Genomic DNA, 13,717 nt, shown 5'->3' with positions numbered 1-13,717 from the left:
CATTTTCTGGTAGGTATTTTGGTAGGGAGCATAAGGGAATCACATGCAGGTGGTGTTGAAACTCAGCTCTGGAGCATTGCTATTTAGGGTTGTCTGTGAATCAGACGTTGTGATGTCACCTGTACATCTGGGGTTGGTGCAGACCTCTAAGCCCTTATTAGAGCAGAGCTTGTCAATTAAATAAGATTCCTAGATGCCTTTGACTCATCCTTCTAAAGTGTGGACTTAGAAGATGCAAAACAGTAAGTATTAGGAAGAGTAGAAGAGACTATTCCAAGTAACAAGTAAGACAGGATCAAGGAGGCAGAACAAAGTTTGTCTCACTGGAAGTGCAGGATAAGGGAATTCTAGAAACATGAAGAGCGATGGGACTGATGTGTGTTAGGTATGATAACCATGCCAGCGCAAACTGTTTATGTATTTTATCTAGAGAGTTTTTAATTTTATAACATTAGCTGGTGGCTTCTCCAGTAATTAGTATAAAATATGTGTATTAACAAAGCTACACACTACACAAAGTTCCTTGTGTACACAAAGTTCCTTGTGTAGTGTGTTAGTGCCAGAGCTCTAGGAAGCAGCTGGGTCGTGAGGGCTCTAACCTTGTAAATGGATTTCTGCATGAATGGATCCACAGCCTAATGGAGGGGCTTTAGGAGGTGGGCCCATGTGGTGCATATTCAAGAGTATGGTAACCCTCATTCCCTTCCTCTCACTCTGCTTCTGAGCTACTCTGAGTAAGGCAGCTCTGCTTTTCTCCCACTCACGGGGTTTTGCTGTATCACTGGGGTAGAGCAACAGAACCATGTGACCATGTGATCCCATTGACTTCATGAGCAGAAACAAACTTCCTCCTCCAAGTGGAGTTTCTCATAAAGATGGAGTGCTGGCCAGCACAAGTGGCTATGAACACACTACCTATTGTGACATCAGAAAGAGGGTCTAGCACTAGAGTGGGCAATGGCAGTGATGTTGTTTCTCAGGGTTCCTAGGGCATGCAGTAGCATGCAATGTTCCAGAAAGGACTGGAAGTGACACTGGAGAAATACGCTAGAGGGCCTGAGCCTGTGACTGTGGGCTTCTAGATACTCTGCTTTTCTAGCTGTGAACCTTTCCTTCAGGTGCTTGTCAGAATATATTTCTCTAGGAGAGACACCTTGAATTTTCTTTATCTTTTCACCATAGATTAGACTTCTTCATGGTTCATTTTGTTGGACATTGTTTTTTGAGTCCCACTAGAGGTGACGCCTGGACCTAAGAACTCTTGACCAACTAGTTACTGTAGCCTGAAAGTGGATCTCTGTGTTTACACAGAGGCAATGTCAGTGATAAGTCAAAGTGCTGGGTCTCCTTTAAGAAGGAACCTGTGCTGTGCAAGTCTCAGATATTGTTTCTCTCACCCAGCACAAGTGTTCTTCTGGCTTTGTGGCATCTGAGAATTTCATATGAATTGGCAGTTTCACCACTGAGAACTGGTGCTTTATCTTGTTATTTGTAGATGTAGTCAGTAGTATTACCATGGAGACTCAGTGCTCTATCTTGTCAGTATTTGTAGATTTGTGTTGCTCTATTTACTAACCAGCAATCAACTTGAGAGTTGATGGCTGACTGGTGATCACAGGTCTGGTCCTTTTGAACACTGTAAATGGCCAATTTTGGTTTGTTTTCATTTGTAAGTGAAAAGAACTAGAGGAAATGCTGATGGTGAGTAAGCACAAAGACCAAATCTAGTTTAGAGTTTGTGTAACACTACAAGGCTGCCTGGATGGAAGTAGAGAGGCTTAGTTCTGTGTCTACCCACATGAGACAAGTCCTTCACTAAACAGACACAGAAACTTAGGATGTGGGCTGCCAGGTTAGGATAGGAACTGCTCCTAAGCATGTCTGGGATTAAACCAGACTCCAGAATCCAGTTTGTCTCATCAGGGGACAAGAGGCAAATAGAGACTGAAAACCACAGCTATGGACAGGAGATACTTCTGAGGGAGACCAAACCCAGGCGTCTTTTCCTGCTGAGAAAGCAGTTCTCCTGTGTTCATGCCTGGCTTATTCAACTTCTTAATATTGTCTTAAAAAAATCAAGGAATTAGTTTGTATAAAAATGCAATCTAAGAGGCAAAATACCAGTCACAACCTTTGTAGTGACGAATGAACTTGAATTCAGTGCCTCTGAGTTTGATGCAGTGAAGAAAGATCAGTGCCTAAGCATATAATTAGGAAGAAGAATTTGAATAAAATCAGATTGATAAAGAAAATTGCTTTTGTTCAACCCCTCAAGAACCATATTTCTCTCTGCTGGGGAAATGGAAGTATATTTACAGAAACATACTGAGTGTTCTGAATACTGTGTTAGTCGTTGAACTTTTTACTGTTTTCCAAAATAGAATATATAAATTTAAATTTGTTGAATTGTTCACTCTTCAGAAGTGAAAACTCTTTCCAGATAAGTGACTGCTTGCCCTCTTGGCAGAGAACAGATGTGACGAGAGAAAGCACAGCCAAGTTCACCACCTAGCCGGCAGTGGTAGTGGCCCTAAAGCTAAACTCTATGTCAGCTTGAAGAGTTTAACAGGAAGTTTTCTGTCAATTACCCTTAACAGTAATAAATGCATCTGTTTTTTAAAAACTGAAATTTTCTCCTTGTGTATACTGAACTCTTTTAAGAGAAAGGACTTATATACTTCACTACAGGATGAGGTGGCCAGAGCCTGAAGGAATGGCCCTTCAGGAGTGGTCTCACCTGATGTCAGGCTGGAGATAGCTTGTTCTGATATCTCACTTCATAAATTGTCACTACAATCACTTCAGTGAAACACAGAACATACATAGTCCATAAAAATTGATAAACTAAATACTATAAGCAATTTAAGTTCAAATCAATTAATAATTGTGCAGTATGTTTTATCCTTTAAGACAAGTATTTTCAAGTATTTTTTTTTTAATGCTGGATAAGCAAATGTTTTTCTCTTTGGTATCTAAAATTATATCAAGCTTCTATACATACAAAATTGTTAGAGTGTAATCTCAATATATACATATTGCCAAGACTTGAAAATTTGATTCCCTTTTAGAAGAAATATTTAAGTGAATTTATAGCTGCAACTCAGTAAAAAATATCAGAAAGATATTCTCTGGAAAGTACCATTGACAGTGCAGTTGCAGGTCTGATAGTCACTTTGCTTGAGAAAGGTTCATGGTTGACTGACTATTTGTCATACTTTTAGAGCAGCAGCTGATTCAGTGTTCAGATATAAAATTATTACGATGTATACAAACATTAACTGAGTGAAATACAGCCTAAAGGAAAAATTTGCAGAAATGTTTTGATATTTCTGTTCACATGCAGACTGATGGACAGGTGTGTATACTTACTTTCCGATTGTACTGGGTAGCATTGTAAGCTGATTGTCATCTACTTTTAGAGTCGTTAGCTTTTTCAGCAATCCTAAAACAGAAAATAAATTTTACTTATATATCAGATGGAAATGATATAGAAGGAAAGCAGAAGCATTTGTGATGAATGTGTGGTGTTCCGAGTGGCTATGTTCTGCATATACAACACACAAGCAGGCACAGACTAGCTTTAGTTTCTGTTGTGAAAGTTCATTTTATGTCGGTGGGAGTAAATCGCATCATAGCATACAAGTAAGCAAACTCAGGGCCACATACTTATCAAGAGATGCACTTACATTTTCTTTTCCTGTTCTCTAGCAAATGGACCAGCTGAAATATTTCGAGCCAGCTGAGATTTAATATTGAACTAATTCCAAAGCACCAGTAACTAGTTTTCTTGTGTTACATACTGGAGACAAATCTAAACCGAGCATAACAGCCAACAAGAGGTAAGGAAGGTCCTTCAATGAAGTGCTAATGGTTATAGACTTGGAAAATGATCACACATGAGTGGTGCTCTCTGAGATTCCAAAATGCTGGCTTGATCAGTGTTAGGCACAAAAATAATGTGACTTTTAATGCATCACATCAAGCTGGCCAGGGATTGATGTCAAAACTATCTTTTCCATGTGTACATGTGAGAGCTTTATGTGCTTTTGTGTATGTGTACTTGCATGTATGTGTGTGTGGACGCATGTGTATAGGCAAGTGAAGGCCAAGGTTGGTGTCTGGAGTCTTCTAGGATGGCTCTTATATCTTGTTTCTTTGCTGGGACCAGTTATCTCCATTATACCCAGAGCTGGATGATTTTACTTATCTGGTTAGCAGGCTTGCTCTGGGATCCCCTGTCTCCATCTTGTGAGGCTAGAATTACAAGTGGATGCCCTGCAGGGTAGAGTCTTTCAGAGGCCCTCTGTGGTAGGTTCCTGTTCTATTCCCTGTTTTCTGCCTCTTCCGATGTCTGGCCCGTTTGCCTTTCTGAGTGAGAATTTAGCTCCACATTTTTATGGCTTGCTCTCCTAGCACATTATGCAATCACCACACAGTAATGGGAGAATAGCCACCTTTGGCAAAATTACCCCTCCTACCCAGGCACTATACAGCCTGTAAATCAATGTGGTTTAAATAGTTAAACCCAAGGACTAACATTAGTATTAGGTTAGCTTTTGCTTTATATGGGAACTATGTATATATGCTGTAGATTACCGTGTCCTGCAAAAAATTTGTCATGGAAATGCTAAATCCATGATCAGATATCTTTTGAGGAATGCCAAACTAAAGAAAATTAAACCATTTTCTTGAACAAAGTTTTTCTAGGAATTTTTGATATAGTAATGTGAAAATATGATCCTCTGAAAGTGTCCTCAAATTGTGTGTATGTGTGTGTGCATATGTGTATGTGAGTCTGTGTATGTCCCCCACAGGCACATGGCTACTGAGCATCTTGTGACTGTGTGTGTGTTGAGCACCTTGTGACTGTGTATGTGTGTGTCTACATCTGTGTGTGTGTTTGCATTTGTGTGTGTATGTGTCTCTGTGTGTGTATGTGTGTCTACACGTACATGGGTGTTGGGCATCCTGTGACATTCATGCTTCATAAACACAATGTCAGGTCATGTCATCCCTTTTAATAGTCTGATAATCTTTTTTTTTAAATCCAGAGGAAGTCACATGAAGTCTGAAGTAAAGCTGTGGTTGACTTGAAATTTCAATACAGTTATGTTTTCTTCAGAAGCAGGTGACGATAATTGTCTTTTCTGTCAGACTTCTGCACAAAATACCTGCAACATGGGAGCTTAATTCTTCAATTTGAAAACAAAAGCATGTGGGAAACATGACATTCATGCAGCACAAATTTATTGTGCCACTTTGAATATCTACTGGCCCATTCACCTCTGTTCAAAAGGTGTCTGAATCGTTTCAGCTTCCCTAGTGTATGTTTTGTAACATAAGCTCTGGGATGTACAAGAACACTCAACCTTGTTGATGAGTAGAACCATGAATTACATTAGAATATTTTTTTGCTCACAACTCTGGTGAACTATAGGGATATTGAGCCTCTTTATCACTGTACTGGGTCACAAGAAGCTGAAGTATAAATGATAGAAGGCTGAGAAGACACCAGGAAACCAGGTCAACATGAGCTTTTCCAGAAGGTCTGAGGCCTCTGGTTTGATTTTGAGGGAAACTTGAAGTAGGTTTGGACTGAGGCAAATATTTCTGTACAGATTGGAGGGGCGGCTCTCATATGAATCTTTATAGCAGAGCAAGCCAGGCCTTTCCACTCTGTGAGTCTGTAAAATTACATTTGCACAGCTGTTTTGCTGCTCATTCACTCCCTAACAATCTAGTCTGGACTGACTTAGAGACTGACTGTGGGCCAACCACCAGCTCCTCTGAGGCTCTTGTCTTCTTTTTCCTCCTTTGTGTTTGCTCTTCCCACATTCTCTACTTTTCTTTTTTACTCTCTCTGATTTTGAAGCATTGGAAAAGAGGATGAGGAGGACTATTATTGTGACTGTAGATATTGTATAGATAAATAATTAATATGAATGCACCAAACATGAAAATAGCTTTTTATTTAAGTAGCCATTTATCTGGCATTTGCAAACATTGTAATAGTGCTATGAAGACAAATGACTGTGTACTCTCTAGTCTAAGTTCTTACAGGAGCTACCAATGGTATTTCAGAGCCTTTCTAACACTGTATTAACTAGTGAGCTCCTCAAAATGAGCACATGGTGTTTCTCCTACACAGTGATGAGTAAATGGAGCACGGAGACATCACATGACTTGTTGAAGTTCACACAGCTGACAAGCAACTTGAACTCAGGTATCTCCACTGTGGACTTTCTGCCTTTATCACTAAGTGATCATAGTTTGAAAAGTAAAACATGTATTTCTACTGATTTCCTTTTCTATCTAACAACACTTTTTTATTAAAACAGTCTGAAAGAGGAGTAGAGAACATTTCACTCTTCCTGGAAACGGCACATGGAGGAACCAAGCGCAGAGTGCCTTCCGTCAACTCTCAGCCGCAAGATTCACGATGGAATGGGAATTTTGTTTTAGTTGTATTTTTTTTATTAATTATATGGAAATTTGTTTTGTTGAATTTTGTTTTAATTGTATTTTTTATTAATTATATAGAAATTCTTATCTCTTATTTTTAAAATTTCTGGTAGCTCAATAGCTAATCCATGTCTCAATAAAAAGAGGAGGTGCTCATCCAGTTGGTGCCTGTGGTGATTCTAGGGCCCAGAATAAAGCTCCCATGTCTGTTGGTGAATATGAGAATTCCTCAAGGAAAGCTGGTCTGTGTCTATAACCAGGCCCTGGGCAGATACCCAGATAAATTTTTTCATAAAATTTTTGTTCAGTGAGTAGCTTTGTGTTCCTGAGTTGCTTTCATCCCGAGAGAGCCCTTAGGGCCTGAAAGCAAGGTGTTAGAGTGTTAATGCCTTGTCTTCTGAAATGACTAGTTCTTAAATAAACCAGGTTTATTTAATTATGACACACAATTTCATTGTTTTCTATTCTATGATTATGTTAACTTCTTTCCTTTTGTCTTCTGTATGGATTTTTCGGTTTCCCCTCCTCTTATACTTTATAGGTTTTACATTTTATCTCTACTTAAGTGGGCACATTTTTATTTTTAGCATACTTATTTAACTTCATTTTTCCTGCATACTTTTGGAGTTCTTCATTTCTTAGGTAAATAGTCATTCTTCCCAGCATGAACAAATTATTTTCTTTACTAAGGGGGCCACAGCACAGGCCAGACACACAGTCTCAGGCCAGACACACAGTCTCAGCACTGAGAAGGCAGCTATGGGCAAAACTATGTTCTCTGAATCAATGCATTTTGCCTGTACACTCTCAGTTGTATGGAGTGGTGCTGAGGGTGTGGAATCACATAATCCCACTCTGCTGTCTTGATTGGACAAGGCACTTTGTAGCCAATAAGCCTCCTAAATGTTGCAACATACACACTAGCTCTTCTCACACTCATTTGGTAAACAAGTTTTATTTAAGGTGACTAAAGTTCAGATCAGAACTCAATATGCTCACTGCACCAGAACCTCCTGAGATGCAGCTGGGAAATATGAAGCTTTCAGTTATGTCTGATGATTGGAGAAACACGGTTTGAAATGTGTTGTGTATGGAAATAAAAAAGTTATCACATTTATGAGAAAAGCTAGTGTGATTTTGTTAGAACCAGTGTTCTCCATCAGTCTTAAAGAGTGGTTAAAGTGGTGACAACAGACTGAAGGAAGCAGGGAAACTGCCTTGCCATCAAGTTTCACTTCATTTGGGTTATTTAGCCTGTACTTTAACTTTCAGAAGCATTAGCAAGTTGCTGAATACATGACACATCTACTCCAAACAGTTAAAACCCCCACTTCAAAGTTAACTGATGATTATTCTACTTGATACATCCCATAAACAACAGGAAGAATACAGAAGTATTTCTCATTATTCAGTCTTTTATGACTTTACTCATAAAATTCATAAATAAAAAAACCTAGTGTGCATGCTATACCTACTCATTTTTTTTCTTACCTGCAAACATTTTACAACATATTAATGTATCTTTAAAAAATAATGGAACTAACAGTCTATTTTATATTCACAGTTTTTGTCTTATTTACTTGTCATACTAATGTTATAATACACCATCACCAACTAACTCTAAATCTAAACACATACTCTTCTTGACAACACTCAGCAATTCAGGATATTTGACAATTTTAAGATACATCAATTTAACAGGAACATTTCACTACAGAGTTAGATTTGACAGCTAAAGTTAACAGTTCATTTTAAGGTAATTGTAATATATTGTTTTATGATCTTGAATGTTAAATTTGCCAATTCATTAATGCCAGGCTAGGATTATATTACTTACATGCATAAGCAAGTTATACTGCCAAAAAGAACACTCTATGCTTGACATAACTACGCATGACAAAATGTTACATCCTCACCAATTGAGTCGGGCAGCTGTTGCAACATATTGGATGATAGTAAGAGGTCCTCAAGGGCTTCACATCCAGAAATATCCATGTCAACCGTTTCTATCCTGTTTTTTGACATATCCAGGTATACCAGCATCTTTAGCTTCCCTATAGACTTGAAGACAGTGCATAAAATCAGGGTTAGTTGGGGGAACTTTCACAATGCTCTTCGAGCTGTAAAAACCACAATGTTGTGAAGTTAATTTTAAAGCGACTACAACAATGAGGATATGAAAGCACTGATCAAATGCACATTGGTTATAAATGGATACTGGTATATCCATTTGAAAACACAGAATCTCTACACGATCTACATACCCCTTGACCTATTCTGCAGAATAAAAACATGTCACACCAATGGTCACAGAGACATTATTCACAGTAGGCCAGTGGCAGCAGCTCAAACCTGCCTCAACAACTGCATGGGTTAGCAAAAGTGGCCTGCCCTCATAATAGCTATTATTTAGCAGTAACAGTATGTAAAGTGTTGAAATGTGGTATAAAATAGATGAGTTTTGAGAGGTGCAAGTCACACAAAAAACCCCATACATAATAAGATTGCATTCATATGCACTGTCTAAACCTGGTAAATTTATGGACAGAAAGCAGAGAAGATTGCCCAAGATTGAGGATTTCTTGTAAGGGTGATGAAAATGTTCTCAAGTTAGGTTATGACGATGTTTATAGAACACTGTGAGTCTGCTAAAAAATCAACTCAGTTGTAAATTCTTTGAATTTTATCTCACTGCAGTGGTTGTAGTGGAATTCTGAATCAATGCAGCAGTCAGAACACAACGGTTCTCAAAGTTGCCCATAGAGTACTCAACATTGCATATTGTCTTTAAAGTTTAGATGTCTCAGAAAGAATTAAAATTATAATGTGGTGTGGATTTTGCTAATTACAGTGTGGAGGCAAGGAAGTCTTTGTACTCACAGATAAGACTAGGGGAACCTGGAATGTTAAACATACAAGCTTGTTTCTTCACAGAGAGGAATACATAACCGGTCATCCACCCAGAAGTCTATGAGAAGATATTAATGCCTGATGACCCTTGTGAACTCTTTGTGGTCGAGACTACATGGGACCCTCTCCCAGATCCTTTTCATCAGCTTGTTTTTCTCAGTCATTCTATAGAACCCATCTGTGTGGAAAGTGGCACATGTACTTTACAAAGAGTTTTGATGTAGTCATGTCTGATCTTTATTTAGCTTACTTTGTTCTTCAAAGAGATTTATGTCTGTTTTATTGCACACATGGAATTTAGTTAATTAGCACCAGGAAAGTTTTCACCAATGTGTGCTGTGCCTAAAATAAACTACTCAGGGTCATACTCCGGAAGTTTGAACCCACATCAGGTTCTTAGTTATGTTGAATTGAACTACCTTCCTGCTTCCCGCAGATCATTATTCTGTTGGCCATAGTGGTCACAGAGAATCCTGCTTTAGAGTTTCAACATTCTGCTCATTCAACAGCCCTTCATGAGACTCTCTATTATATGCTGCTATCTGTTTTATATACAGCAGATAGCCAAGCAGATATGTCTGGAAAGAAACTTATCTAGGTGAAGACAACAGAATTAAAAAAAAAATTGAAACAAATGCTCCTTGTGAAGTACAGGCTGATCTTCAACTCAAAACATTTCTGCTTCCTCCTTCCAAGGACTTTGATCATATCTTCTCAGCACCATGATTGATAAAGCAAGGTTTTTATATTTAAGGAGTTTACATTAGTGAAGGCAAAATTTAAAAAAATTAAAATATTTTTCATATGTCTATGAGAAATGAAGAAAGGAGAAAGGACTAAGACTTCCAGCAGTTGTAATTTGTCAAGAGGAAACTCAAAGGTGGCAAGATGATCTACTAAGTAAAGTGCCTCCTGCAGAAGTCCGAGAACCTCAGCTTAGTCTCTGGCATCCATGCAAAAAGCCAGGCAGAGTGGTGTATACTTGCTATCTTAGTGCTAGTGAGGCAGAGATGACAGCCAGCCGGCCAGACAAATAGATAACCTAGCCGAGCCAGTGAGATCCAGGTGTAGCAAGAGATGCTGTATGAAAACAATAAGATGAAGACTAATTGAGAAAGGCAACTAATATTGATTTCAGGATTCTACATGTGTGTAGATACATATATACACATTTGTACACACACACACACACACACACACACACTAGCACACAAAGAAGGAAAAAGAAGAAACATGGAAGGGAGAACAGATTTCACATTCACAGAGAACCTTGGAAAACTATGGCATATTGAGAGTGTTAGTAACTGAGATGTGTGCTGAGCTCCAATTTTCAAGAAGAGGACCACTGCAGAAAGGAGTCACATGTTACGAGGGCATGAAAACTATATTCTGTAGGCAAGAGGAGATACTAAAATGTTTGTAAGATAAGGAATGATTTGATTCCATCTGTGCTTTGAAAAAATAACTCCAAGGAACATTCATAGAGGCAGATTCAGGAGTAGGATCAAGGAGGCCCACTAGATGCTGTACTGTGGGCTTGAGACATCCAAGTTCTAGGCAAGCTCAAGACATATAGGGAGACTGTCCCAAAACAAACAAAAAACACATAAAAAGAAATTACGGAAAGTTTCCCCTTGCTACTATATCTTAAATAGAATGGTTGCATAGCATTTGCATCATAGTGGCTGTTATCCAGAATCTAGAGTGGATTTAAGACATTTGGAAGATCCAAATGGTTAGATGTAAACATTGTGCTATCTCTTCTCATGAACTTCAGCATCTGTACATTTTGCCTTGTGGTATGCAGGATATTGGATGAATCCCCTAGACAATGAGGGGCGAATGACTACTGGATAGAGTATTTAGTATGCAGAAACCTAAGGCAGTGGACATGAGGAGGAAGAAGGATGGACTCAAAAAAGATCTGAAGTCAAATCAAGGATTTCTGACTGACTGATTGAGGTGCAATGATCAGCTTCTACTGTGGTCACTCAACTTGTAGGTGGACAACAGAAAACAGCTAGGCAAAAGCCTCTATCTTCCTTTGTTTCAGGGTGTTTGCAGATAAGTGCCTCATGTATTTTGGTTGCTGGACAGTTCACTCATTTGATCCACCTATGGACACCTTACCATTTTTCTGTACTTATTTGACAAAGTATAACTAAACCAGCAAAATTAATCAATAGATAAATGCTGGGCACTGAGCTAAGAGTTTTATATATTTTAAATTTAATGTTCTATATTCTTGTGATACAATTTGCAATGTAGGTCAGCTATAGTGCTCACCCCTTCCCTTTCTTTGGGCCTGGAAGGAAAGCAGACTCATTAGCCCAGCTCAGAGCCACTGTTCGCAGCTGCTCTCTAACAGGTACTAATATTTGGAGCTTAAGGTTGTGGATAAAGTCCCCTAGGAAGCAAAGGCAATGACAGAAGATTGGGACAGAGTCCTCTTAGAATAAAAAAACAGAGGACAGGAAGGGCATGAAAGGAAGGAAGCAGACCTGTACATCTGAGGAAGTTGGCTTGTGAAGAAGTTGTGAGAAAGTCCCCATCAGAGCTTTCCAAAAGTTCTGTTTCTGTCTTCCCCAACCCCGCAGGACCTAAGGGGCTGGGTCTTTCCACCCTGCATTGTGGGTTATTGGAGAAAGGTTGCCAAGAATGGGGTTTTGACCTTGTGTGAGGACACTCTCATCAGAAATGAGAATCTGAAGAAGCCGGGGAAGCTGCTTGTAGAAGATGGAGAATAGAGAAAGTTCTTCATCCTTGAAGAACACATACAAGCACATGATTTCTGTGTGACATTACAGGTTGCCCTGAGAATGACAGCAGGAGCTGAAACCAAACCTTACTGGGATTGAACTAAAGATCATTCTGCCCCCAATAATCCTTATTAACTCAGGGCCCCATCCTGCCTTTTTAAGTCCCAGTGAAGCTATGTGGAAGCAGACATTAGAGGAGCTGGCTTCCAGAATGGAGGAAAAGAAGGCAGCAGGTAGCATGTCCCCAACTCAGAAGCATCACTTGATAAAAAATTGCTGCTTTACTATCATGTCCCACCCCAAGGACGTAATGAGTCTGGTAGCCCTCTGTGTTTCAGGAGTAAGAGACCTTCTGTGTTGTATTCCCTCTTGTGTCTTTTAATCAGGAGAAGGATCTCCTTGAAGCTGCTCTCAATGCTGCCTTGCTCTTTCCAGCACTGACCAGCATTGGCTGTATAGTTTCTAAGCATTCCCTGGAAGTGAAACAACAGTGTTTATTTTTGAGTCTTTCAAACATCTTCTACAGGTACCCTATCCCACAGCAAAGGTCTCCAGTTTTTAGGAACTCCAGTACTACTCTGGGTGTAGAAGGTTCCACTAGTGAGTGACAGAAGAAAGAGTGGAACTCACAAGATAAGGAAGGTACCAGAACATTTAGAAACAATATAAGCTCATGCACCATTTTCATATTAACATAAGATTGATAGTTGTAAGACAGAGCTTTGCAGTGCTCCATCTTGATCATTTTATTTGCCTTTCTGAGTTGTGGAAATTGAGTAAAAAAAAAAAAGAGTCTATATTTCTATAGGTATATTAGTTTAATGTTAGGATGCATGAGCAAATGAAAAAGTATATCTCCCTCCTAACTTTTCACAGTAAATATGAAGAGTTATTCATCTTTGAGACTGACAGGTTGGATTGCTGACTGCACTGGAGTTGAGAAGGCATATATCCATGTAGAACTGGATAGCAGGCTGAGACCACTGAAGGTAGAAGGAATGAAATATTCACACACAGGGCATGAAATTGAAAAGCTCCCATAAAGCAAAGGACACTGTTGTCAGAACAAAATGACAGCCTACAGATTGGGAAAGGATCTTCACCAATCCTATATCTGAAAGAGGGCTAATATCCAGAATATATAAAAAACTCAAGAAATTAAACAGCAACAAATCAAGTAACCCAATTAAAAATGGAGTACAGAGCTAAACAGCGAATTCACAATACAGGAATATTGAATGGCAGAGAAACACTTAAAGAAATGCGCAACATCCTTAGTCACCAGGGAAATGCAAAGCAAAACAACCTGAGATTCGACTTTACACCCATCAGAATGACTAAAATAAAAAACTCAAGTGACAACACATGCTGGAGAGCATATAGAGAAAGGGGAACCTTCCTCCGTTGCTGGTGGGAATGTAAACCACTTTGGAAATCAATCAGGTGCTTTCTCAAACAATTAGGAATAGTGCTTCCTCAAGATCCAGTTATACCACTTCTAGGCATATATCCAAAAGATACTCAAGTATACAACAAGGACATTTGCTCAACCATGTTCGTAGCAGCTTTATTTGTAATAGCCAGAC

General features: G+C 39.0%; 1 protein-coding gene across 1 annotated transcript in view; it reads right to left on the bottom strand.

Annotated features, from left to right (window-relative positions):
* Window positions 1-13,717, bottom strand: part of Lrrc7 (leucine rich repeat containing 7) — a 680,756-nt gene that overhangs the window by 106,768 nt on the left and 560,271 nt on the right. Inside the window, exons 11-12 of the mRNA XM_055614269.1 lie at window positions 8,379-8,523; window positions 3,370-3,442 (exon numbers count right to left, since the gene is read on the bottom strand). Of these exons, the coding sequence (XP_055470244.1) occupies window positions 3,370-3,442; window positions 8,379-8,523 (218 nt within the window). The remainder of the gene's footprint in view (window positions 1-3,369; window positions 3,443-8,378; window positions 8,524-13,717) is intronic.

Source organism: Psammomys obesus, unplaced genomic scaffold (genome assembly GCF_907164565.1).
Source record: "Psammomys obesus unplaced genomic scaffold, mPsaObe1.curated_primary_1811, whole genome shotgun sequence".
Lineage (NCBI taxonomy): Eukaryota > Metazoa > Chordata > Mammalia > Rodentia > Muridae > Psammomys > Psammomys obesus.
Note: the sequence above shows the minus strand (reverse complement) of the source record. Positions and strands in the feature narration are given on the sequence as shown.